Source organism: Euwallacea fornicatus, chromosome 25 (genome assembly GCF_040115645.1).
Source record: "Euwallacea fornicatus isolate EFF26 chromosome 25, ASM4011564v1, whole genome shotgun sequence".
Taxonomy (NCBI): Eukaryota; Metazoa; Arthropoda; class Insecta; order Coleoptera; family Curculionidae; genus Euwallacea; species Euwallacea fornicatus.
In genome coordinates this window covers 1,122,911-1,150,473 of record NC_089565.1, presented here as the reverse complement: position 1 = coordinate 1,150,473, position 27,563 = coordinate 1,122,911, and the positions used below count along the sequence as shown (strand labels likewise).

The 27,563-nt window shown below is 33.0% G+C and overlaps 1 protein-coding gene and 1 long non-coding RNA gene across 5 annotated transcripts in view; one reads left to right on the top strand and one right to left on the bottom strand.

Moving 5' to 3' along the window:
- Positions 1 to 23,273, top strand: part of LOC136346972 (uncharacterized) — a 28,377-nt gene extending 5,104 nt beyond the window's left edge. For 2 of the 3 annotated variants that reach the window (XR_010733401.1, XR_010733400.1), the window contains 2 exons: positions 11,723 to 11,792; positions 23,046 to 23,273. This is a non-coding gene — a long non-coding RNA (uncharacterized lncRNA). The remainder of the gene's footprint in view (positions 1 to 11,722; positions 11,793 to 23,045) is intronic. The other variant, XR_010733402.1, reaches the window with a different exon arrangement.
- LOC136346959 (putative carbonic anhydrase 3) lies at positions 196 to 27,563 on the bottom strand. 2 transcript variants are annotated; one of them, XM_066296543.1, is made up of 7 exons: positions 27,346 to 27,563; positions 17,957 to 17,995; positions 3,742 to 3,891; positions 3,561 to 3,681; positions 2,843 to 2,948; positions 794 to 1,021; positions 196 to 735 (listed from the first exon to the last, which is right to left on the bottom strand). In XM_066296543.1, the coding sequence occupies exons 1-7, from the start codon at positions 27,389 to 27,391 to the stop codon at positions 547 to 549; spliced, it is 879 nt and encodes a 292-aa protein (XP_066152640.1). In that variant the 5' UTR covers positions 27,392 to 27,563; the 3' UTR covers positions 196 to 546. The 2 variants fall into 2 exon arrangements, with proteins under 2 accessions (XP_066152640.1, XP_066152641.1); XM_066296544.1 differs by lacking the exon at positions 27,346 to 27,563 and adding an exon at positions 25,037 to 25,128.

The following is a 27,563-nucleotide window of genomic DNA, read 5'->3' as shown; positions in this document are numbered from 1 at the left end:
ATAATAATGGATATGCGATCCGAGGATTCCCCGGCGTTGAGGGTTTTTTTCTAAAAATCTATAAGTTCGTTGTAACCGCCAATATCTCTTTTTTTTGTGTTAAAAAATATTTGCTTAAAGTGGTTGTTCGTTAAACATGAGTTCGCTTTATCTAAGTAACTAAAGCACGTACTTATACGGAAAATAAAATGGGAGTTTTAATTTTGTTTGTGTGTGTATTAAATGTTTATAGGTATTTATTCACTATTTGTCAACGGCCAAATGGGTAGCTAATAATGATTTCTATAGTAATGATACAAATATAAATCGTAGACCATATAGAGGAAGGTAAATCTATATTAAACTCTAATAGTTCATACCAATGGAGTATTAAAAGTTTTATTTACAACTTTGGCCATTTTTTATTTGTCGATATTTGACTAATTATGAATACTAATAATTAATAATAACTTATTCTTAAACCTAGATCTTAAAACTTATAACATAGACAATAACTATAGAGCAATCAAAAGTCGTGGAGATTACATAACCTTATCGTACAATTGCTTATTGCATTATCCACAACGTTAAAATACATATTAACCCAACTAAAGAGGTATATTTTTCAAAGACCGCACTATTTCTGATAGGACTGACTCGCAAATACAACGTTCTATTGTAAAGAGGCTGGAGTGACCTGTAGTTTTTTGTCAGAGGAACCTTTTCCTCAGTTTGAATGGCTTCAAAAATCTTTACCTAAATAAATATTGCTTGAACAAGGAAATCAATTTACAGTTTTTAAAGAACTATTTACCTGCCTTACTGAAATTGGAAGAGTACTCGTAAATATGGTCCAAATAACTCCTTCATTGCATCCTGGAGTTGTAAGCGATCCATAATAACGGTAAAATCCTGCTTTGTCTCTGGGGATAAAACTTTTCGCATTGAATCCGTGTAATTGCCGAGGTTCGCCCACAGTGTCTTTAAGATTGTCGATAATATCTAGAAGTGGCTGTGAGTCTTCATCATCGTCTGGCGAAAGCTAAGGTGGAAAATACATTTCTTGTCAAATTAAAAAAAAAATCGTATAAGACCGGTGATAAATGTGTGGTGTTAAGATAGAGCCTTACATATGAAGAGGCAGAGCTTATAGATATAGGCAGAACCTTCTATTTTTTTATAGTGCTGGCAGAAGGTTCTTATAAAAATATTGTTGCGGCTGTCGGGCAGTCGTTGCAGGTAAACGACAGCAAAAAGACATTTTTCATACAGCGCTGGATGATGTGATTTATTGCTTCTATTCATGTATGTCGAATATTCTAATACGTTTGTTTATGTTTATATGCAAAACAAGAAGCTAAAACATTATTTCTTCATTGGAATTTGGTTCGCCTTGGGTATTTCACTTTAATGGTCTTGTTGAAGTAGGCGTGAAAATAGCTGAGTTTCTTTTGCTGAAACTAAAATTCAAGCAATTCGAAGAATTTACAATCCTATTTAATCAGATCGAACTCATCTTAAATTCAAAGTAAATATGTGATCAAAGTTGTGGTCCAAACCAAAAATGCTGTATCTAATGAACTATAATTGTTAAATCTGAATTATGGGAACTACATATTTGGTGAATCCTTCGAAGAAATCATATCCAAAGATTACATGCTCATTTTCGGAAACGTTATTCAAATGAAAATTTCAGTTGTCTCTAATATAAATCAAATGAGTCAAATAAAAAAAAAATTAATGTAATGATCTGAAGAATGAAAATAAAACTCCACTGCAGTGGGTGCTTTGTTGGGTTATCAAGCAATTTCTTGGGCATGACGAGCAGGTGTTAAAACCACCGACAGTCAGTTTTGAAGGCCCGTGGTCAAGTTCTGTCCACTACCCTGGCAACAAGGAACGTCAAACAGTTTTTATGTAGCTACGTATATTAGAATTAATATTAATTTTACGGTTAATGCTTTTTATTGTTTTTTTTTTGGTTAAAAGTTATTGATATGATCTCTATCCTGAGAAATGTAGACACGCCCTTAGTTTCGTTGGGCACTGAAAGACAGAGTAGTACCCGACCAGAGGTGATAGCGATACCACCAAAAGATAATAACCTTGATGGTCGACAGCGTTAATTACCAGTTACTCATATTCCTGAAAGGAACTCCTAAGTTCCTTCGTTGAAGTGGAGGTGAGTAACTTATCAATGATTACACTGCGGCATGTATTATGCTCATCGATGTTAATTGTTTCCAATTCATATATAGTTTTTAGATACACAAAAATAAGTGCGAAAAAATAGTTTTTTCTACAACCATCTGAATATGGTACCTACTGAAAAGTAATATTGAAAAACCGTCGATTTCCAAATATTTTTCATTTCTCTTGGCTTGGGTGCGCAACTATAAGGAAATAAGCTTAATTTCCACCGTTTCGTACAAAAATTATATCTGTTAAAAGCCAAGTAGCCATTTTGGCGAAAATTGTGAAATTTAAAATTTTAAAAGACTAACAGGTACAAACTGTCCATTTCGTACTCGACTACTACTGCTACTACGCTCGCCTGCGACTCGTGTGCAGAAAATATTATTCGTAAACAGTATTTCTTGCTTGTTGTATTATATATTATTATGCACTATTATAGAAAAAAAACATTTATTTATAAGATAAAAGATAAATATTGAATATGTGTATTTAAGTTTTGCGAAGACTCGTAGCTTAATTAAGCGCCAAAAACTTGAAATTGGTTTTTAGAAACGCAAATTCGTGACGTTTTCGATAGTGGATGGAGGATTAAATGCATCATTAAGCAATAAAGTTATATTATCTTATTGCAGATTATTACGAAGTGTTTTAAATGTATTAAACTCACATCAAAAAGTACACCCAACACTGCCACTTCATTTTTGTGTTTTATTGCTTCGCTCAAATTCCGGTATTTTTGCTCAAAATGGACCAAATGAAGCTCCAGTGGAAACCTAAAAGATAAGAAATCAAAGATAAACATGCCAATTTTCTTCAGATATATAATTATTTAGAATGAGATACATCGCGTCAAACATGAAAATGGAAATGAAATATATATTGAATGAGCAAATAAATGAGATACATCAATTAGTGAAAAACCAATTGAGGTACAGTTTCTGAAAAAAAATGCAATTTTAGTTACTCCCGCTTCTCTGTATCATTCGGCACCATATAATTTTTTATCTTTTTCATTAGAAAAGAAATGTGTGCAAAAATTAATTTTGTGTTTACATAGTTTCTTGAAAACTAATAATAATACAGCTATGCTGTCTAAAAACTAATAATAAAATTGGGTTATATCGAAATATCTGGTCACTAATGGACTAGGAAAAATTAAAGATTTATTAAATAGGTTTTATAAAACTAAACTTTTTTTCTCCATTAAAATAACTTTGTATCTCTTGTAGTTTTCGAGATTTCTTCACTAACCATGCGAACCTGACCTCTGTATACGTATAAACGAACTATTAAAAGAAAATCCCGCAATTTCTATCTTAATCTCACTAATCAAGAACTGATTAAAATTAAATTATCATTTCACACTTTTGCAATTATCAGTTCACCTGTAATTGGACATTGTATGTTCCGACTGCCAATGAAAGTGTAAATGATCCAGGATGTATGTCCCTGGCAAACCACCGCCATGTACCTTGGGTGGTGAAATATCTTGTAAACGTACTTCAGCTAGAAATCAATAACATATTTTTAACAGAACTGATCTCACTGTCTGATAGATCAGCAAACCTGAATGTCCATTATTCTTTAGTGACGCTGTTGCAGTTTGTCCATACCCGTGAAGGGAAAATGGGTGAAATTCCTTAATGGAGGCAGCTGATTTTGATAGGGCAATCGGTGATTGACTGTGCCCAGTATTACATAGTGGTGACCAATGCTCTGCAACACCATCATGAAAATATTTAATTTAATCACAATTTAGTGATCTTAATGGGATGTAAAAATGTGAACAAAATTCGTTTTTTTCAAAAAGGTATTGAAAGTGATCTTTCTGTGCGTAGATAGTTTTTCGTTCATATTTAAGATGTTGCTGTTCATGAAGTATATTTATAACAGATTTCTTTAATGAAGTTATTTAGTTTCCATAAAAGCTTCGCAATCTTATGAGTTTTGTGGAATGGATATATATTCTCTTCGTTCCTTTAGCGCGATCTCTTAGAGGTTTAGTTATATACAGGATGTCCCAGAAGTAACGATACAAATGGGTATTTAGTGCTAGGTGGTGAAAAAAGTGGAGCGATTCAGCAAAACTTTTCTTATATAAAAATATTTTCATTTTACAGGGTGTCAACGTAATTTTTTTATTTTGTAAATTAGAAATGAATCTCGTAATTTTTTCACTACATACACGTACGGGCAAAGGTAGATTTACAGTGGCCATCTAAATTCTTCATCTGTTAAAAAAATCTATTTTTTTGAATTATTTATATGATGAGTTTCGGTGATATTTTCTCAAAAATGGTTAGAGAAAAATGTATGCTATTTAACATGTTATTTACTTAAAATTTTATGTATAATTCTAACTTGAGTTTCGAAAATATTTAAGAAAATGTATTTGACTTTTCGTGAAACCGAACACGGCAATTAGACCTCCATAGATATCAACTTATTTTTCCCTCTTAAACTTTAAAAAATGTTGACTTTTTAAATTAAAGTGTATAATCGCTATGCTAGCAACGTCTTAAATGACAAGTATATTAAAAAACCCTTAATAATTTGAACTTTTATTAACGCTTTTGTTAATGGAACGCATTGATATACATATTTGTTACTTGAATAAATTCCATAGGTTACATAATGGAAAGTAGACGACGAAAATTATTATTTACCGGAATTATTAATAAATAACTTACATATCTTGGAATAGAAGTTATTTATTAATGAATCCTGTAAATAGTCATTTTGGTCAACTACGTATGTATATATGTATACGTTTTTATTATGTATGTCATGTGTGTAAAATTACTCCTTAATATTCTCAATGTTGCATGATTTTTCAGAATTGAGAAGTAGACCGCGGTTCAAGTCTGACGAATCATAACGCCCTTATTTATTTTAATATTTTTATTCGTATTTTATCGTATTTTTCAGATGATAAGTATATGCCAGTTATGAAATTTTGAATTGTAATATTAGAAATTTCAGTCTCAGATGGAAGCGGAAATACAGTCAGTAAAGCAAACTTCTAATTCCGAAAGATGAATTGTTCAGAAACTTATTACTTTTCTGTTGCTTCATAATGTGGTCAATGAAATGATATAGTAACTAGCACGTATATTAACAAACGATTGGAACACTTATTAATTAAATAACTGTTTATCCAACTAACAAGGAACATGTGTATTTAAGATCTACAAAATCGATCATTAATGAATTATTTTAAGGCTTATTGTTTCAATTGTTTCACTATAATACGCGATTTTACTTTGAAGAATATACAATATCAACGAATACAGCATTATCGTCCCACTTACAGATTACTAAACAGAGAGAGAGAGAGATAGGTTATGAAATATTCAGTTTTTTGGTATTATATTTGTCCTCTGTCATGATTTTGTCACTGCTGTCCGGCAATTTTTTTTTAAAAAGGAGAACTTGTAATATTTTGAGAAATATAATCATGAATGGTGTTCAAGCACCATTGAAATTTTCATTTGAAAGTAGGACTATTTTTTTTGCTCTAAATTCGAAATTAGAAGCTCTGCGAGAACCAAAACCAATTCTTAGAGTCGCTGGAAAACTATTGAATCTGACTCGTGTATTAATGAGCGATTAACCATCGCAACTTAACTCTAATATTCTGAAGCGTTTGTGTTATTAATGTACTCTTCATTAATATATTTATTGGTTAAATAACTATTTTCGTCGTCTGAATGTTAACAAATTCTTTTAACGTATACAAAATCATACATTAATGATCCCCATTTGTGTGTTTATAGGAGTGTAATGCAATGTTGCAACAGCATTCACAGTAATTTAAGTGTTATTTATAGCAGGATGTACGGGTGAGCCTTTTCTTAAAAAAAAAATTAGTGCGGGTGTTTTACGAGCAAAACAATTTTCTAATTTTAAATTACCAGTATTTTGTCTTAAATGTGATGAATTCGAGTCTGAACTAGATACATATTTATTAAAGTAAAACTGTTTACTCCGACTTATCATCAGACGTCCATGAACTACAGTTCGACTGAACATAGTGTGCCGATTTTGAAATTTTTTTTTCTATTATAAATCTCACATCTGTTTTTTCGGATATAAGAAAAGTGAGAAAACATTAGATACTATCAAATATGTATTTTAAGAGTATTTGTCGTTTTTGTCATGCCCTTTTCTTAATTTTATGACTTTGTATCACTGAAATTTGCCGTCATTATTTAGATTCCGTCATATTGTTCCCGTATAATACGATTGACAATGATACGTTTTAAGATTTAATTAATGAACAATTAATCAAATTAGAAATCGAATTCAAAATAATATTGTCAAAAAGTGTAAAACGCAGTGATAAACGTAAAAAAGGCTTGGGTTATAGAAAGCGAGTTTCGACATGTTAAACTCTACTTTTTCTACAACCATGTATACAACCATTACGGTAAAATAATTAAACAATTTAGTTATTGACAACATGATTACTCGTATTCATATACGCTTTGCTTCTCAGTGCACGATTTGATGGTAGGCTGCTAAGTTTGCACAAAATCAACCAATCAAGATAATATTCAATTCAATTCATAAATAAGTAGAGCACCATTCTATTGTTATTTCACTTGACGTTTATCCAATGGACACAGATAGGTTATAAATATGACACTTGACAAAAACATTAAGTTTTTGTCATGTGTCATTTCGCTTTATGTCATTGTTTAATTATTGCCATTGTAGGTGACTTTTTGAAAAAGGCTATTTGCATGATTCAATAATGCTCCCATGAATGTCGGGCTGCGTTCCCGCATCAATGTTCATTTTAAGAGAGGAAAATTATGTTTTCGATTAATGCAAAGTATCATAAACGTTATCTTTTTAAACTCGTGAATAGTGTCTTACCATTAAAATTGACATCAAAGTCAACATAGAGACTGACCATTAATCAACACGTTATATCTCACTTAAGATTGACATCATTCAATGCGATTGATGAAAAAAGCTCTTCAGAGTTGAAAAATTGTAATGCAACGATCGATGCTTATTTTTTAGGTGTCAGTCCTCTAGGCCGATTGCTCGTTTTAGTCACGTGCGATTAGGTCCAATCTGAACTAACAGTAATCTAGGCAAAAAAATATAAACTGAAACAATAAAAGCAAAAATATGAGTCTAAGTTAGTCATCTAATCCACAAACATCTCCTTGTAGGAACCACGTGGTGCTATTCCGACAAGGTGTATGAGGATCTTATTTGGACTTGTGATTTAGGATAAAAACATATTATGATTTAAAAATCACGTGACTTTTAACATTCATATGATATAAAAATTGTGTAAATTGTAAATCATATTGTGTTTTGAACCGAATTCAGAGCTCGAAAGAGTACGGATCTGATCGCGAGCCTTACACCATACCGATTATTCGTTAAGTCGACTTTAATAACGGTGAAGTTCACGAAGCTATCCGCTAGATTCAACATCAATTTTATAACAAATTATCCCTTTGACACCTTTTTATCTATAAACTGGTCTTATGAACATCATCAGTTGTGACACACGGTGTTATTTTTGCGTTTACCGACCTAGTCATTTAAGGGATTCAATTAGGTCAATCAATCTCTCACTACTTCTTATTGTCGCATATTAGAGGTATCTACCAAAGAATTAGAGAAATGAATATGCAAAACAATATTACAAACTTAACAGATTTAAATTTCTTTTTTTTTTATCAGTTTAGGTACTACTAGGCATACATACACACGAGGTGTTCGTATAAACTTATTATCCACTTAAAAATGTAAGTACCTATGTTATTAGGTTGGACCTGCGGATTGGAGCTTCACCGATGCTTCTTTTGAAATTAGTAGGCTTTATACAGGGTGAACCATAATTAATAGCACATAGCTAGGATAAATACCCAATGGTGGAATGATCTCTAACATTTAAGTATAAAAATATAAACTTAGTTTTCGACATTCTCAATGGGTTATTTTACAAAGCACTGACATTGGCACAAAATTTTCCATCGGGGGTTTTTGAGACCAATTTCAGTTGAAAAAGATATGGGCTATGACTAAGTGAAATATTCTTAGAGTCTGGAAAGAATTTAAAATAATAAATAATATTCAGGATGCATCATTTTAAATATTAAAGTTGGTGTCTCTTTCCATTATAGGTGCCAAAATTGTATTACTGAAAATATTTACTCAGTTTGATGAATAGACACCCTATATACATAAGAAAAACATTTGCTTTCCACGGCAACGCAGGATTATTTCATAAATGCGAACAACATAAAATAGGTTTCATTACGCATGTATCATAATTGACTATTATAGTACGCCGCAGTGAGCTGTAATCGTGAAAAAAAATTTTGAAAAATTGGACATACATATCCAACCGTTTTGAGAAATTCATAACGCACTTTACGCTTATACGTCAATAACCGGCAATATTAATGCATTTGTGAAATAAATATTCAATAATATTAGCGTAAAGTAGCTCTTGCATTTGACAAAGCCCTCCGCACTGCGTGATGTTTTGGAATATATCGCGTGCTTTAAGGGTCTCTTTATACAATTATAATATAAAATACTATTTTACAACGAATGCAATATAATCAACGATTAGAGCTGTAACGTGCATAAAACGTTTTTTATGATGCCTCTATGCTTGCTAAGGAAATACTATCAGAAAATTCATTTCCGGCATGACTAATACGTTTTTGCTAAGCGGAGATGAAAAACAAAATTTGTCTGGTCCTGTAGGCTAGAGGATTTACAAAATTAAATTTTGCACCTTATGTGCAAAAAATTGTATTAATTTACATGATTCTTGTACCATTAGAGCTTGTCTAGAACTTGAACCCGGGACACATGACTGAATCAATTTGTCCCGTTCGCCAAGATGCCCATGACAATTATGAGCTAAAACACTGGTGATGCTTTTAGTGTTTTTTTGAGACTTATGTAAGAAACGAAACTAACAACACATTGTTTATATGTTCTTACAGGATGGATATACATTACCTTTTTCTTTGCTATGTACATGGAGTTTGCATGAGTGCAAGCGAAAGGCAATTGGACGATTGATAAGTGTGAGGGAGACAGGCTATCGTTTTCCCCCTCTATTGTCAACGATCGGTTAACGTCATTGACTCGCAAGCAGTACGTCTTAATACGAGGGGGGGTGTAGTTCTATGTGATTTTGGAGGAGGCAAATTACGCGCATACATGCAAATTTGAATGCGTTCTTTCAACACAAATTCCACGTTAGATTTGAATGTAGTTTTATCTCTATATATACCATGGTAAAAATGGTAGTTTTAGAACGTATCGATTGAAAAATTAGCCCTTTGTGGGACATAATCTGTTCTCGGATTAAGGCGTACTTCCTGCGAGTCAACGCTGCTAGCCGATGGCTGACAGTGGAAGGGACGAAATGCTAGCTTTTCTTCCTCGCACTTATCAATCACCTAATTACTTTTTGCTCGCAATCACTAAAACTGCATGTGGACAGCAGCGAAAAAGATACTGTATAACTCATTTGCATAGTAAAAAATAAATATTTGAATTAAATATTAATTCATTATAGTGGGTATTTTTAGATTCATACATGTATCGCCAAGATAATATAATTTCTTGAAATGAAACCGCCAACTTACTAGTAACGCTAACTTGATTTCTATCTATAGTAAGTAACGTAAGTTTCTAAAAATTTGTTCAATTGTGCAACTGTGTGTAACCATTTTTGGTTCACATGTAGTTGCACAAAATACCATCCTGGCCAACATTCAAATTATCCATCATCATCCAGTCAACATATAATCATTTAAAACCATAATACGAGGGGCCGCTGTTGGGACAAACAGCCTTGCTTGAAAAATGCGATGTGGTCAGCAAAGGTGCACGCAGCTGTTAAGGTACTAAACGCTTTAACAAATTGATAACATTTCTTGTGTTAGTAGCATATAATAATTTCAGTTAATTATCAGTAGCAGTTGCAATATTAATGCATTAGTAATAATAGTATATTATACACCAAGGTTGTGAGGTACATTATTACAGCCTTAAGGTAAGTTTAGCGCGTAGCGCTTAGGGACATTCGCACTAAGCGGGTACCCGTGATGAGGCCAGCCATCTCATGGGTACTCGCTTAGTGCGCATTTGCTCTTAGAGTTCTGAGGCGTAAGGGTTACAAGTATTTCACAACTGCAGTGAGGTGACTATATTGTGGCCGAGTACCTTGCTAGATAAAGAGTGAACCACATACCTCCTACTATTAACCTGTTATTCTATTTTATTATGATAAAACGGGAGAAAACGAACTGCATTCAACATATGTATACATAATGGTGTCACGTGGCTAATAGTGGAACCAAAATTTGTAATATCTGTGTAGCTCTAGTGCCTTGGGAAAATACAAAAGTATATTTACCATTATTTGGATGTTCGCCTATTTTCGAGATATTATCTTTTTGTCCTCAAGTTCATTTTGAAATGTTGAAAAATGGATCTGAAACTAATTAATCTCTATTCCAGATACGTTAACTTATTACACGTCACTAGTACAAATTTTAATATTGATGATGTGAGCCTAACTTTTAATGACTAATGACCTTTGGATGGAAACCATCACGGACGCCATAAGATTTAGAAGAGGTCGTTTATAAAATACCATACTTTAAACTGAAAAGAAAGTTATTATTAAAGTGTTATTACAATAATTTTTATGCCCGATTTGAGTATAAAGGGCTCTTTATGATACTGTTTTGCGGTCACAAACTGATTTATTATGGTCCTAATGTTGGAGCGGTTTCTAAATAATTAAAACTTGACAACCTTGAACTCTGAATTGGCAGTAGCTATCCAATTTTCGTAGAGAGCACTTAACCCTTCGTTTGGGCTTATTTAAAATTTAAATAAAATGAATTTACACGAAGTGCAATAAAGTTTCATACAGGCCTTGCACCTAACAGGTTCCAAGCTCTATTTTATCGGTGTCCTTTGTCTGTTGCTAAAGCCAATTTTGTGGAAAATCCATAAGGAAACACAGGCACTTATCAGTTAAATATCAAACCTGAACGTTTCCCCCTTCCCACCTCCCATTGAGAAATTGTCTGTTAGAGCATCAGTTTTTCATTCACGTCATACAATAAACTTATATTTTAGTATAATAAGGCAGAAAACATGCACTGTCTTCATTTGAAGAGCAGTTTACTTTTTGCTGATTATCCTAATACACGTCAGTAGTATTTTCAAAAGGGACAAATAATGTAATTGACTAACTGAACCTTTTTCGAAATTCTAAACAAAAATCGTCTAACAGGTAAGATGTTTAAATTTTAGCGTATTCGAGATATCGACTTGTCAAAATTACTTTTTCTGTATCTTATTGATTTATCACAAGCTAATAATTTTATTGATACTCGCGTCGTGTGTGGCGTTCTTAAGAAACAGAAGTACTTGAAGATGGAATTTGGGGACTGCCCTTTGTCTTACAGTCTGATTTAATAAATCACTGCCAAACTTATATTCTAAAAATTGAAAATTGAAAATTCCCATGTTCCAGCAGGTCTACCTCCTCCTTCCCTATGCTGTACAAGGCGTTGGTTGCCAGTAAAGAGACACTTGTTTGTTTGGTGAGTACGCTATTGACATAGACAAAGCTTGTAGAAACTTTCCACTATAAACATGAGTTGGGAATTTACCAGAATAAATTTTCACTTCACGGTAGCTTGTTGAATATGTTGAATTTATTATTGTTTCAGAAATAAATCTCTAGATTTTGATAGCACTTGACTGGTGCTTTCTCAAGACCTGCATTTAAATGCTTGTAAATCTATCTATAAATAAGTCGTTCGTTTGCGAGCGCATAAAAAAGATATATTTACAAATCTAACAAACACATTTGTAGCACTAAAACTCTGGTTTCGTAAGGTATGTCGCTAGGCTAATAATGATCCGCATACAGGGTGTCCAACGGATATAGGCCACTATCCGTATCTTGGAAACTATGACTAGGAAAAAGTTTAAACTTGGGCATCATACTAAAGTGGAGGTGATCTATTGTTTAAAAATATTTTCGTGAAAATACCACTTCCGGTCATACCGGAAATGAATGTCAACTCGTTTATTTTAAACGGAACACCCTATATATTATAACAAATTTCGATTCTGTGGAACAATATGAATATTTTTCGTGTATAGTGTTCTCTACCTAATTTTCACGGTTTTCGAAATATTTAGAACTTTCCAAAAAAATTAGAGTTTCAGCCATGAATGTATTTTCTAATGATTCGAAAATGGCAAAATATTTTACAATATAATTCCGTGCTATTGTACAAAATGCTTCATAGTTCTTGGATCAGTGAGGTAAAGCAAGTTTTTTCATACAGGGTATTCAAAAAGAGAGTCCAAAATTATCATTCAAGAATTGTAAAAAACTCAAATTTTTTAAATAGGAACCCCCTATTTCTTCAACGAATACACATTTAACACCAAAAATAAGTACCGAACATTGAAGTGTTCTATTTTAAATAAAATGAAAACGGTTACATTTAGATATAGATATAGAACACTATACACGAAAAATACTCATAATGTTCCACAGAATCGAAATTTGTTATAATATATAGGATGTTCCATTCAAAATAAGCGAGTTGACATTCATTTCCGATATGACCGGAAGTGGTATTTTCATGAAAATATTTTTAATCAATAGATCACCTTCACTTAGTATGATGCCCAAGTTTCAACTTTTTCCTAGTCATAGTTTCCAAGATACGGATAGTGGCCTATATTCGTCTATAAACAGCTAATGAACAAATTGGTTACCATGTCGTTATCATCCCCATTGTTGTTTCATTTATGGTTATTATGGTAAATAATGTCAAATGAAACGTTACTATTGATGTTTTGAGTCGAGATATATTATCTTTTGTGTTTGGGATTTAATTTATGTTCAAATCTGGTCAGTTTATTGCTATATGATCAAATGTATTAGTGGGGAAAGTTCATACTTACACTAGAGTTATAAAATTCTTATATCCCATATCCGCTCCTTGTGATATAAACTTGATGGTCAGTTCCTAATGATGTACTCCACGATTATGATGCATAATATATTGTTATAATATGAGCATGTAAGAAGGCCCTTAAAGCACGCGCATCGTACTGTAAAACGCAACGCGCAGCCGTGTGGCAGTAATAAATAAAATAAAATTGTTCGATATGAACAAGAAAAACGTTAGTACATTTGACGGGGGATCCATTCACTCTCACAGTGGACCAAAAAACATGATGCTGACAAAAAATTTGCCTTGTTAGAATAATACAGGGAAGGCTTAAAAATTTAGAAAAGAACGCTGTACATATGCTGGTTTCACCTAGTGTGCAATAACTTTCGCTGAAAAAAGTAGATGAAATCGAGGCAACAATTCTTACAAAAGTAATAGGTGTACAAAAAGAAACTGAGCATTTTTTGGTGAAATTAAGCTTCATTAAAAACACAGTTATTGAAAATATTAGTAATCAAAATAATTTCCATAACTGTCTATGGTCTTTTGCCATTTACTGGGTAGACGATGGATGCCCTCGTGACAGAAACTTAGTGGTTTCGACGAAAAATAGTTATCGAGCCATTTTCGAATATCTTCAACGTTAAAGAATCGTTGGTCAGCTAAATGAGACTGAATGGATCTGAACAAGTGGAAGTCGGAAGGAGCCAAGTCTGGAGAATACGCCGCATGCTGGAGTATTTCCCAGCCTAACGAGAAGATGAGTTCCTGGGTCGGTTTAGCTGTATGCGGACGAGCGTTATCATGCAGCAATATCACCTTCCAACTTCCTTGGCCCGTAAATGGTCTTTTTTCTTTCAGAGCATCGCTTAATTTGATCATTTGGGCCTGATAACGATCAGCTGTAACAGTTTGACCGGGTTCCAGAAGCTCATAGTAAACGACTCCTTTACAATCCTACCAGACACGCAGTAAGATTTTCTTGGCATGAATGTTTGGTTTTGCAACTGATGTGGATGGCTGGCCTGGGTCGACCCATGTTTTTCTGCGCTTAGAATTGTCATACAAAATCCACTTTTCATCTCCCGTAATAATATTATGCAGAAAATTCTTTCTTTTATACCGAGAAAGCAAGTTCATGCAGATGTCAACTCTTCGATTTTTATTGTCTTCGGTTAGCTCATGAGGAACCCATTTTCCTGCTTTTTGAATTTTTCCCATTCCATGCGATCGAACTGAAACTGCTTGTAGAGTTACTCCTAACCGCTCTGCAAGCTGTTTTTCAGTTTGGCATGGATTTTCATCCGGTAAAGTTTGCAGTTCTTCGTCTTGAAACTTTTGTTTCGACACCCGCACGTAGATCGTCCTCAAGACAAAATTTTCCTCACTAAACTTCTTAAACCATCTCCTAACAGTGGAAGCACCAACAGAATCATCTCCCCAAGCCGAATTAACCATTTCTGTTGTTTCAGCAGCATTTTTTTTTTCAGTTTAAAACAGAACAACATAAATATTCTCAAATTTGCTTGGAAATTTCCATGTCTCTATTTACGTTTTGTACACTGAACTACAGCTCCTGAGCAACTGAAACTTTTATCATATAAAAAGTCATAAATAAACAACACCTGCTTACAATTGCAGGCGAATTGAACGTGTCTAAGTATGTTTTTTATTGCATATAACTGCATTGCTCAGTTTCTTTTTGTGCACCTATTATGTCCTCAATCAAATATGTGATACACTCAAATTATATAACAAATACTGCACATACCTCCAAAAAATACATTACGTTTAGAAGTGACATAAATAGAATGCTATCAAATTTTGTGCCAAGCAACACTTTTCGAAAATAAATGGTGCTTTATATGCTCACTATCCTATCCTGGCAAGCATCATTAATTAAGTTTAATTTTCAATGATGTCACATGTAGGAAATTTATCACTGAACCACAATTGAAAATTCATATTATCAATAATAAAATAAATCAGAATGTCAAATCTGATTGTTAACGAGTTATTAAATATTTCAGAATTTTATTTAACTGTAAATAACAACATAAATAATGATACGACGCACGCATTTACATGTTTCCTCAATTAAAAACCTGATTTGAAGGGAACTAGCGTTGACCAAAGTTTAGGCGATTTTGGTCAATATGGATTCTCTCTTGCTCTTAATATTTCCTAGGAAACGAGGCAGGAGCCCACACAAATCATGGTGTACAATGGCAGCGAAAATGTGGAAAAGGGAAAATTTGGGAGAGCGAGTTTTCGAGAGTTTCCGGAAAATTTAATTCAGCTTTATTGCAACTTGTGCGCTAAATTATTGAGCGGAAATTGGCAGGTTGCTTCATAAAAATCAATGCTCATTTCGTATGATGAGTCATGCCAATTCGTAATCATCGACACTTATTTTTTAGTTATGGTGATAATTTGGTATTTTAACAATCTGGCGTTTTCATTAAAATGATGCTACAACTATGCCTAGTGCAATAGTTATTCCATGTATTTTCTATGTACAAAACAGTAGATTATGGAATATTCGTTTTATTCCTACCCATTACTAATTCGTAGAACTGCAAGCAGAACGGTAACTAAAGAAGATAAATTCAAATTTGAGCTAACAAATGGACAGCTGAGGATTGTTGCCATTGATAATTTTAAATATTCTTAATTGTTTGTCCCTTCATAATGATACACTATAACGTTCCTTCGGTGATTTTAAGAGTTTCTCAAATGTGTCTGGTAATAACACATGTCAAAAATTTCGGTATTTTCCTTTCTGAATTAATAATATATTTAGTGCAGTAAATCTCCCCAGGCCAGACCACAAAGATTATTACAGTAGCAGAAACACGTTAAAATTCCACTTGTTAGCTGGCAAGTGAGATCTGACTAACAATATCAGTAGGAAGTCTAAAATTAGAAATGTAATTTTAAATAATTTGATGGGTATTGGGATTATTTTAGCATCTACACGAAACTCTAAAGTCTGCATTAAATGGTGTGATTGGCACGAAATTGTCAAAATTACGCCCCGAATTTGGTTTGTCAAATTGTCGAACAAGTACTTCAATTTTTGGATTTCTACTGGACGGATATTTTTTCAAATTAATGAAAATGACCATTCTTAGGCCGCAAGTGTAGTCATTTCTACATATTTTGATCTTTTATTATTACTTTAGACGAGTTGTAGTTTTTCGCCGATTCGATAAAGCTAAAAGTGTCTTTATGACGGTTATATAAATTTCTGTTATTATATATTCCCCGACCCCCCAAACGTGGACCTTAAATGAGCACTTAATTCTCATTTTATCACTAAAAATTTTCTGTGAATCGGCGGAACTTAGTATAGAGTATAAAAATAGAGATTATCAAAATTTTTGCTTTGCACTGGGTGTCCTGTATTAGTAGGCCAATCCGCCAACCGGAGATTCCTTACGCGAAAATAATTAGACTTTCCTTGTGGCACATTTTTCTTTGACGCTTTACAATCATCACACAGGGTGTTAGAGTTAGTAAAACAAAATTACTATTGTTAATAATTTGGGCGTTTCTTAACATATTTGAACGAAATTTTGCGGTGATATATAGTTCGATTAAGCGTACATTTCCTATTATTTCGATAAAAGTTTAGGAGAAAATGGGGATGGAGTCACGTTTTCCCTCCAACCGTTTCTTGCGCACGCCAATGGTGTATATGTTTCGTTATTCAAATTAGTTGTTTCTTTATGTAGATTTTTTCATTCTTATAAAATTTTGGTTTACAGCTTACTTTAGAAGATATTTCAGCTTGTTGAACGCCAATACGTGGCTTTCATTTTTATTCATGTCGATAACGTAGTTCCAAAACATGCATGTTTTCAGTTTTAGGGCTTGATGTACGTTGCACTTATTAATATGTTTATTTTCCATTTAAAAACCAATCATTTTCATTCTAATACCCGGATTGTAATGGGTAATTTGGGCATTTAATCTTCCTGATGTGGTTAATTAAATAAATAAATAATGGAAGCGGCGTATTTGGGGATAATAAGCTGTAATATATTCTAAAGTACACTGTAAATAAAAATTTTATAAGAATGAAGAAATCTACATAAAGAAACAACTAATTTGAATAACGAAACATATACACCATTGGCGAACACAAAAAAAGTTGGGGGGAAAACGTGTACACAGCCCCCCATTTTCACTATTGTTTCTCCAAATTTTTTTGGCCTATATAATAAAAAATTTGCATCTAATCAAACTATACATAACTGCAAAATTTTATTGAAACATGTTAAGAAACAAAATATTAACAAAAATTTTTTAAACTAACTTCAAACACCCTGTGTAATGAGTATGAAGCACGAATGAAAGAAGTGTCATAAGGAAAGTCTTATTGTTTTCGTATAAGGAATCCCCGGTTAGCGGATTGGCCTACCAATTTGAAACACACTGTATATTAGTACGAAGGAATTTCTTTTTCCAACACGACTAAATGGAACATCACAAAAATGTAGTAGCACTCTTGAAGACTCTTCACATAGTGATTTAACTAAAATTTGATTGTTTTGTCAGATAACAAAATTTGAGGCGTTGATCAAAATCAGCAATACTTGAATATTGCTGTGTCTCAGGTATGGAAACGCTTACCATGAAGTACGACGGCTCAAAATTTCTCAAAATTTGAGCCCACAATAATTATACTCATTTTATTGTATTTATTCTTGATATTGGGGTTTTCTGTAAAAACAATCCACATTTGATCACTCTGCACACATCAAGTAAGGGAATTTACTTACCTTCATCATCGTATTTCCAGTGACCTGCACTCACTAATCCTGAAAAAAAAAGTTTAATATTAAACAATTAATAATTTTTTTTTACTTATATAATATCTTAAAGCACTATAGAATTCTTTTCCGTGTTAACAGAGCAAAAGTCGAATTTAATATGCATACGTATACTGTGTGATATACAGTTAAGGTCTAATAAATAGCACACTTGCAAGAAAATAATATTTATAGAAATTGAAATGTTTAATATGATGTTTTTGTCACAAATACAAAAAATATAATCAGTTGATATTGGCATGTGTTTCATCGATTCTTTCTTTTAAATAAAAAATTATAATTTTTTATTCGGCGTTTAAATAGCACATTTATTATAAAGATTTTGAAAATACTTTTTGTGTTGTTATAATTGCTTGAAATAGTAAGTAAACTTATTTTTCTGTATTTTAAATAATTATTAAATTTATAAAAGTTTTTCTAGTGGGGAGAAAAAAGCATTGTGAACCTGAAAGGTGTACTCTTACTGTACACCTTAAAAACGAGCGATAATCTATTTTTTAAATAGCTTCAAATTTAAGATGTTTAAAAAAATTAGTTTGCAGTGTTCGTCTATATAATAATAGACAAAATGTTCAAAATAAAGTTAGGGCATTTTGAGGGCGGAAAAACTACCGAACCAGAAGACAGAATTATTGTAAGAATTGGCAAAGCGAATTCTTTTTTAAGTCAGAAAAATTAGAAGACATATTATTAAAAATCGTGGTATAAAATTATCGCTAGAGTCCATCAAACGAAGACTGAATGAAGCAAATCTTCATGGTTACAAAGCTAGAAAAAAGCCGCTTGTCTCTAGAAGAAATAGGCTTCGTAGAATTAAATTTGCAAAAAAGTACTTATCAAAAAACCTCAATTTTTGGAAAAAATGCCCTTCTCTGTCCTGGAGAGGAGTAGGCCCGATTCATAGAACAGACAGTATTATGGACCGATTCGTATATAAAAACATTCTAGAATCCGCCATGGAACCTTATGTTGAGGAATTTATGCCAGTAACGTATAAATTTGTACAAGATAACGATCCAAAACATTTATTTAAAATTCTAAAGAATTGGCTTAGGGATAATACGGTGGATGTTTTGGATTGGCCAGCTCAGAGCCCCGAACTTAACCCTACATAACAACTTTAGCAAAGATTAAAACATGATTAGAATGGCGAAAATGTAAGAAATATGGACGAATTTTGGGGGTTCACCAAAGAGGCTTGGAATCCTACTCCAAATGAAGTTTTTGAAAATTGGTTGAGTTAATGCCTGTTAGATTGACAGCAGCAATCCAACAAAATATTTATAAACTATTGTGTTTTTAATGATTTATTCCTAAGTGTGTTATTTATAAGTGGCAGATTTTTTTAATTTTCTGGTTAAATTCTTTTGTAAAGCACTGATTAGTATTTTATATTATACAGGGTGTCCCGTAAGTCTTCGACAATAGTTCGTCTGAGGGAAGGCCCATTCTTGAAAAGTTAGGAAAAGAAAAAATGGCATTAATGAAAATATCATGGATTTCGAAATATTTACACTTTTTTCAAAATAGAGAAAAACTAACATCACTTGATATTTCGTAGTATCATTGTTACACCGTTCCAAGTAGAGAAGCAAAGTTTCTGTCTTAGTTTCGTGATTGGTCATTGTTCAAAAGCACATCAATAGATTTTATATGTATGCTGCAGATTTTAAAAAAACATTTTTATTTCAACGGATTCCTGATAACTTTATTTCTATTAAGTCACTTTTGCTCCCTACTGTAGCAATGGATGTGCAGCTACCTTGAAGCCCATAGGTTAAAAAGTAGTGCCGGTGTAACAGTGACAGTACGAAATATCAGGTGATATTAGTTTTTGTTGATTTTGAAAAAAGTGTAAATATTTCGAAATCCGTGATATTTTCATTAATGCTATTTCTTCATTTTCTGACTTCTCAAGAATGGACCTTCCATCAGGCGAAGTATTGTTGAAGGTTTACCGGACGACCTGTATATATTATATATTTATGTATCAATAAATATAAATGCAGGACATAATTAGAATTAATAAATTAATTAAAATTTAATTGAAATAGTAAAGATGTGCTATTTATAAGACCTTAGCTGTAGGTACGCTCTACGCCGTCGGTACAAAAATAACTATTAAATGCTGGTTTAAGATGGCCGTAAATTTCAAAATTTATCAATTCTTATTAAGTTCGTATTAGTCTACTTTCAAGCACCCGGATGAAGAAAATAGAATTTTAAAAATATATTACAATTTTTCGCTAAGTAAACAATGTTTACGCCGGAAACTTTTGATCGGGTGACGTAATCGCACAACCACTAGTAGTTGATCAAAAAGATTTAGATCTGCAAAGCTTCTGCAACTATTTTCGTCGAACTTTTATTCATGTGAAATAAAAATGAACAAACCATTGCGTAGTGAAGCCCTAGGTGTCAATTCATTCTTTAATTTTTTCATTTGCGTTGCTATTTTCTATTTCTGTTTTTTTTAGATTTGTCTTCCTCATTGTTCCTTGATAGTGGTCCTTCGTAGGACTTAAAATAACATAATAGTAAGGCGATACTGCCTGTTGCTATACCAAAACTAGACCGATCTGCCATTTCTGGTCGTGCTAACTTTGATTTGTTGAAAACAGTTGGTGTAAACGCAAATACTGGCTTATTAGGGATTCCACGGATAATCAAGTGATTGCCACAACTTGCTAGACCCAGCTATACATTTTTTCATGTAAATAGGAAATATTAACATTAATGTTTATTTCGAAAACATCTGTATTTAATTATCAGTAACCTAAGGCAAGTAACAATTAAATAACGCATGCTTATACCCAAACATAGATAGGTTCCATTTAAAACAATTAAATTATTAATTTAAAATCATTTGGGATCAAAGCAACGTGCTTTACATTCGAGTTGTCAATAACGTGTTTTCTCTGACCACTACCGGTTCATCACAAACTTATTGAAACTTTAATTCTCCCCATTTCCAGAAATGAAGTTTGTTTGATTAGTACTCCGAAATTGTTAAATAATATAATGCGGCTTTTGTGGAGATGTCAAAACATCCGGGCGAATTAGCTGCTAGTCGTAGGCAGTAATGTTATACAGGGTGGCTTATTTAAAACAGTCCACCTGGGATATCTTGAACGGAATTTTTTTCTTCGAAAAAATCCGAGATATGTCAATTTTAATTTTAAGAAGGATTATTTTTAGGCCATAAACTTGTAGGTGTAGAGTCGTCTCCTTAAACGAGATGGCAACCCCTTTAGGAATCTTAAATGGCGCGGAGGGTCAAGTATCACATCAAAGGTGTTTCAGTTCTCTTTACAAGTATGCTGAAATTTGTTTGCTCGGCCTTTACATATAGTAAAAAAACCGTTTAAAAGTATCGGTGAAATAAATCGAAACAAAAAAAAATAAAGTAATGTTTTATTTAATTAAGTGTCTAAACGACGACCCATTTAGTTCCATACAATAATAAAGTTTTTGTGCAACATCTTCTCGAACATTTTGTAGCATTTCGAGAGTTATATCATCACATGCTATCACTATTCGGTGGCGAAGGTCTTCTGAAGAATGTAGATTTCGTTTTATAAACGATACTTTTTAAATGGCGTCATAAAAGAAAGTCTGATGGTGTTAAGTCGGGCGATCTTGGAGGCCATTCAATGAAATCTCTTCCAATGTTTGTGAAAATGTTGATCCAAAAAGTTACGTATAGGGATTGCATAGTGCAGCGGAGCGCCATTCTGTTGTAAAAATTTATCATTTGCTGGGATTTGATCATCGTTTTCAAGGATAACTACTATATTAGGGTAGATGAAGTCTTGATGCAGATTAACGTATGATTCACCCGTCAAGTTATCAGGTAGAATAAAGGTTTAACAATACGATTTCCCAAAATCCCAGCACATACATTTAATTTTTCTGGGTACTGTGAATATTGTTTTTTTATACATCTAGGATTCACATCATTCCAATATCTGCAATTATCTCTGTTGATGAAATCATTCAGCAAGAATGTACATTCGTCAGAAAAACATGTACAATATGACAAATTGGGATTGATCAAAATGCTTTCACTCATCACCTCACAAAATTGCACACAACGATCTCGATCATCTTCATTCATCTCATGAATGAGATACATCTTATAGGGATGGATCTTATGCTTTTTCAAGATCCTGTGAATACTACTACGTGGAACACCTGATGTTTTTAATTCTCGGGTGTTCAAAATAAACTTTTCTTGATTTAGATGATCCAGTTCAATAGATACCAAAATTGCATCTGTGTAGCCCCGTTGGTAATGATGGACCCCCTTTCATGTTATTTGTTACGGATCCAATCTCCATGAATTTAGATATTAAATTCGTGGCGTAGGGATGGCTCAGGGTCTTACCGGGATGCCTTCCATGAAAAATTTTTGCAGTTTCTCAGGCTATTTCATTATTTTTGATATAGATGATGACAATTTCAGTTCTCTTTGCAGTGTTGTAAACCATGACGTTTTGAATCGTCGGATGAATCGGAAAATTTCGCACTACACTTCTGGTCAGTGTAAAATCGGAACAAAACTACCCGTTCAATGCTAACCAAACTCATCTCCTTACCTTAAGAATTCGATGATAATTATCATTTTTTGTATTATTGGTGAGTTTATTATCATTAAGTTTAGGTCGTTTTTTTCGATTTATTTCACCGATGTTTTCAAATGGTTTTTTACAATATTTAAAGGCGGAGCAAAAAGTTTTTTAGCGTACTTGTAAAGAGAATGGAAACATTTTTGATTTGATGTGTCATTTGATCCCTCGTACCATTTAAGGTTCTTGACGGGGTTGCCACCCCGTTCGTGAAGATGATCATACACCTACGAATTTATGATCTAAAAATGTTCCCATTAAAAGTAAAATTGACGTATCTCACGGTTTTTCGAAGAAAAAAATCCCATTTAAGATATTTCAGGTGGACTGTTTTAAATGGGCCACTCTGTATAACACTACGCAGGGTCATTACATAGCTCGTGTCTGTAATTACTAATTTTCTGTTATAGGTTAACCTAACAGTATTTTTGCTGTTGTGACGACTAGCTCCACTTTAAACTGCGTAAAGGACTATGTAAGTAGTTAATAAGCTACAAGGTGGAGTAGTACCGATAGGTTGGTTGGATTTGACAATTTTTTATGCACTTTTATTTTTTTTTATTGTTTCAGAAATTTTTGGGGCTGGGTCTTCAAACACTTATTTTAGTGGGAATATTTTAATAAACAATTGATATAAATCGGTTTTTAGTTTTATTTCTGCGTTTTCATAGAATGGACCCAAACACCGGCATAAAGTCGCAAAAATTTGAATAAAATATTTTTATGATGATGCTGGAGCAAGTCAAATGTTGTTTTTAGTTGTGAATTTTTTAACATAGCACACGTGTACAGGGTTACCCATGTGGTAAATAAATGTACATTTTCATTTTTTTCTTATGGAACTCGATGTATATTATGACGTTCTTGAGCTTTAAAAAAATTTTGAACATGTTTTGTGTAACACATCCATGTTTAAATTCAACAGTTACTAATATATTTGCAGCTAGAGTGGCTTGCTAGATAGCCTGATCTCACCCCTATAGACCTTTTTTTATGGAATTATCTAATACATGGGGTGTATTTAAATAAGAACAACAATATCGAAGAGTTAAACAATAAAATTACTCAAGAAGCTTAAAAAATACCTCCTCAAATGACAAAAAAAGTTCTTGAGATATGTAAACTGCAGCTTGCCTACTCTCAAGAAGTCAACGAGGCACAGTTCGAGCATTTAACGTGTGATATTATAGTAACTTGAATTGTTATTTTTCTAGTATTAATAATTTTCATCTTATTTCTATTTTTTGCACTTTTTCTCGAAAGCTGTTGAGTTTACTCAGGGGTACGTTACATGAAATACGTTCAGAATTTCTCAAAAAACTCAAAAACGTCACAATACAGATGGTGTTCTATAAGAAAAAAAAAGTATCTATTACATGGGTAACCCTGCATATACAGGGTGTCCCACAAGTGTTTTATTATATTTCAGTGGGTAATAGCACATTGAAAAATAATATGACTCCCTATATAAACCATATTCCAATAATGCTTTATTAAGAAGGTACAGGGTGTTAAACTTTACTTAAAAAATCTAACTTTTATTGATATATTCAAAACCGTTTGAGATATGTAAGTGAAATTTGGCATGTTTTGAGAGTTAATGTAGACGCATTTATTTATGCAAAAGGGCTATTTTTCGTTTCACCAGTGACGTGCGTACGGACACCTCTCTGCACATTAAAAAAAAACATGGTGCGCCACTGCTTTTTATCAAAATAAAAATTATTTTTTTAAGTTTAATTTCATTTAGAAGAAAAATGCTCACTTGACTCTTTTTCGTCCGACGTATCGTTTGCCAGTAAAAAATTGAATACCGTCTATATGCACGATATTCTCTAAATGGTTTTAATAATATTAAGTTTGTTTTAAATATTATTTATTTGCTATAACATTATAGAAATTGTTCAAATTAGTGGCCATTTTGTTCAATACATAATTGAGCTCGCCTGTTCATTGATACTCTGATACGTTGAAATATTCCAGGTGTGTTTTAAGTTTAACACCCTGTATCTTCTTAATGAAGCATTATTGGAATATAGTTCATATAGGGAGTCATATTATTTTTCAATGTACTATTACCCACTGAAATATAATGAAACACTTGTGGGACACCCTGTATATCTGCTACGTTAAAAAATAAACGACTAAAACGATAGTTGATGTGTTCCGGCATTATCATGAAAGATATTTCCTCCAATTTTTAATGGATTTATGTGGGATTTTTGGATCTCTGTGTGTATCGGACACTGACTGTAAACGTTCGTTAAATATTTTAATTGATTTAGCAATATGACTTTTTCAATTTAAAGTTCTGCCATTAAAAAATTGGAAACGGGCAAATTAACGTAACGAATTAAAATTTGTTGATAAGAATTGTTTATAAACTATATGAAAATAGTACCTGTCATTAAAGTTAAAATGGCAAATACCTCGGAGACCATTGCCGATGCACAGAGTGTCACACAATGATTTATTTAAACAACTACTTTCGACGAATCTTTAAAGATTAGATAATCAATCAATTAGTCTCTTAATTAGGGTTAGTTAAATACCTTTTAATGATATAAATTGTGTTTCTAAATAAATGTGTGTTTTGCACAAATAATCACGAAATTACCAAAACTGTAATAAAGCAAAATTACTATTTTTAAATATTATATATGTTGTAGTTGTCACCAATTTTTCTCCATAGTAATTTGGAGTTGCAATGGTAGAAGCCTAATGTAGATTTGTCATAATGAAGTAAGAATCTAAGTTCTATGAATATGGATTAGGAAATGTTTCCGTGAGTAAAGAGTAATTTAATAATTTAAAATATTAAAATACTTGGTAGCTCAGTTATACAATTACACATTACAAATTTTGTAAACATTTGTAATTGTAATTAGATTACCGCTTTGGAGTATTTGCGGCAGCTACTAGCAGTGCCACTACTTGCACCTAGTCTTTGAACTCCGAATTTCTTGTTCAACTTAGAAACTGGTTTGGTATTTGGACGTAAAATAGGACTTAGCCCCAGAAACGATATGACTTTGTAAATTTTGAAAACAATTTTTTGAGTTTAGTCGTTTAGCCGAGAGTAATTTTTGAAAAAAATTGAAGCAGTTCTGCAACAGTACCTTTAAAAATTTTGAAACTTTGACATTATCGAAAGTTTTGCAAATTTAATACCAATAATATTTAATGTGTGAATAAACAAAAGATTTGCCAATCCATGTTTAAATAAATAATAATTGAAAGATGAAGTCGCAAGCTAGATCACATGCATGATATTTCGGACCATCAAGTATGTAGTTGGAAAAAATGTGGTCATAAAAATAGTAAAAACGTATATTTTGCCATAATTTTGTATTTCGAGGAGAAAGTGGGCGTTCTTTGGCTGATTTTAACGAACAAAAAGATTTTGAACGTCCACTTCTTCTACCATTGATGAACACTGTTCTCGCAGGATACATGTTTTCTTAATCTCAATAAAGGGTAAAAAAATGCTTTGAATGATGTTAATTTTCAATCCTGTATATTATTCAATATCGTTGTAATGCTATTTAGTGAGTTTGGTTGATATGTCGAGACGAGTTTCTGGGATTTTAGTTTTTTGGACAACAATAGAATTTACACGGTGATTTCAAAGAATTAGGGCATATATTTTTAATTAAGCTCATCCACTGTGTACCTTGAAGACTCATAATGACTTTGTGGCACATTCCCGTTTTCCTATGCGTTAGTTATGGACGGCAAAATGCAAATCAGGTTTAAGCGAACCAAAGCTTAAGCCCAGATTCAGCAATTCGGAACACACGACTTTACAAATAAAGTTTTATCGTTGTACGGCCGACTTCCAGTCCACCATTAACGCAAAGTGTTGTTCTAAATTAATTAAAAAAGTCTTTAAATTCGTAAAAAAACTAATTTTCTGTTAAAAATATTTCAACATACCTGCCCGAAGGGATTAAATAATATTGCAACCATAATTCTACTGTGACTGCCGAGTGCGGTGTGCTGAAAATTAACAAATTTACTTCGGATTTTCGGTTTACCTTCCAAGGAACTGAAAACTGTTTTATAGATCAGTGAAATTTGCAGCATTTTCCGTGCATGAGTGTCGGAAAAAATTAGTTGGACGCAATTCGGATTGTCTTGATGAGCAGCATGTAAAATGTTAAATAAAACCTGACGCAAATTCTTCGTTCATTTCCATTGGTTGGGGTGCCTTTGCCTTTGAGGGGGTTTCTGTTTAAGATAATCGCGCAGTTACTGCGATATAATAAACTTAAGAGCAACTAGGTGCGATGAGTTAAAAATTCTAAAATAACCGCGGCCAGCAAATACGTGTGGTGAAATGAAAATCGACAATATAAAACTGCAGTTTTGATATAAGCGACCGACGATTTATTTTAAAGATCAACGAAAGCACATTCACAATCTTTTTCGCGTACAGGTAGCGGCAAGGACGCTACTGAGACGCGACCCCTCAAAGATGACTGAAAAATCTGCGGGTACCGATTGTTTTGGTGAGCAGTTTACATTACGTAAGATAAAATCTGACACAGATGCTTCGTTCATTGTGATTGGTTAGGATGCACTTATCTTTGAGTGGGTACCAATTTAAGGCAATCGTGGAGTTATTATGTGATATAAACGCAAGACCATCATCTGTAGATTTCCTGAGATAACAATCAAGAGCATAAAGAGAGGCAATTACGTACAAACCTGCTAACAGCAGCACCGCAGACAAAGTAACTGGAATCTCCAACATTTGTCTCGATTGATAATTTTTGTGGATGCAGACAGGTGCAAAACCCAACTGTGGGAGCAAATAAACCGCACTGCTCGGTCACAAACTTATTGGCACTGCGCCCCTAAGAGCAGCTGATGCATAAATAACGCCAACGCATCCCTGCTGCCAATTTTTCGCAGCGACGACGAAG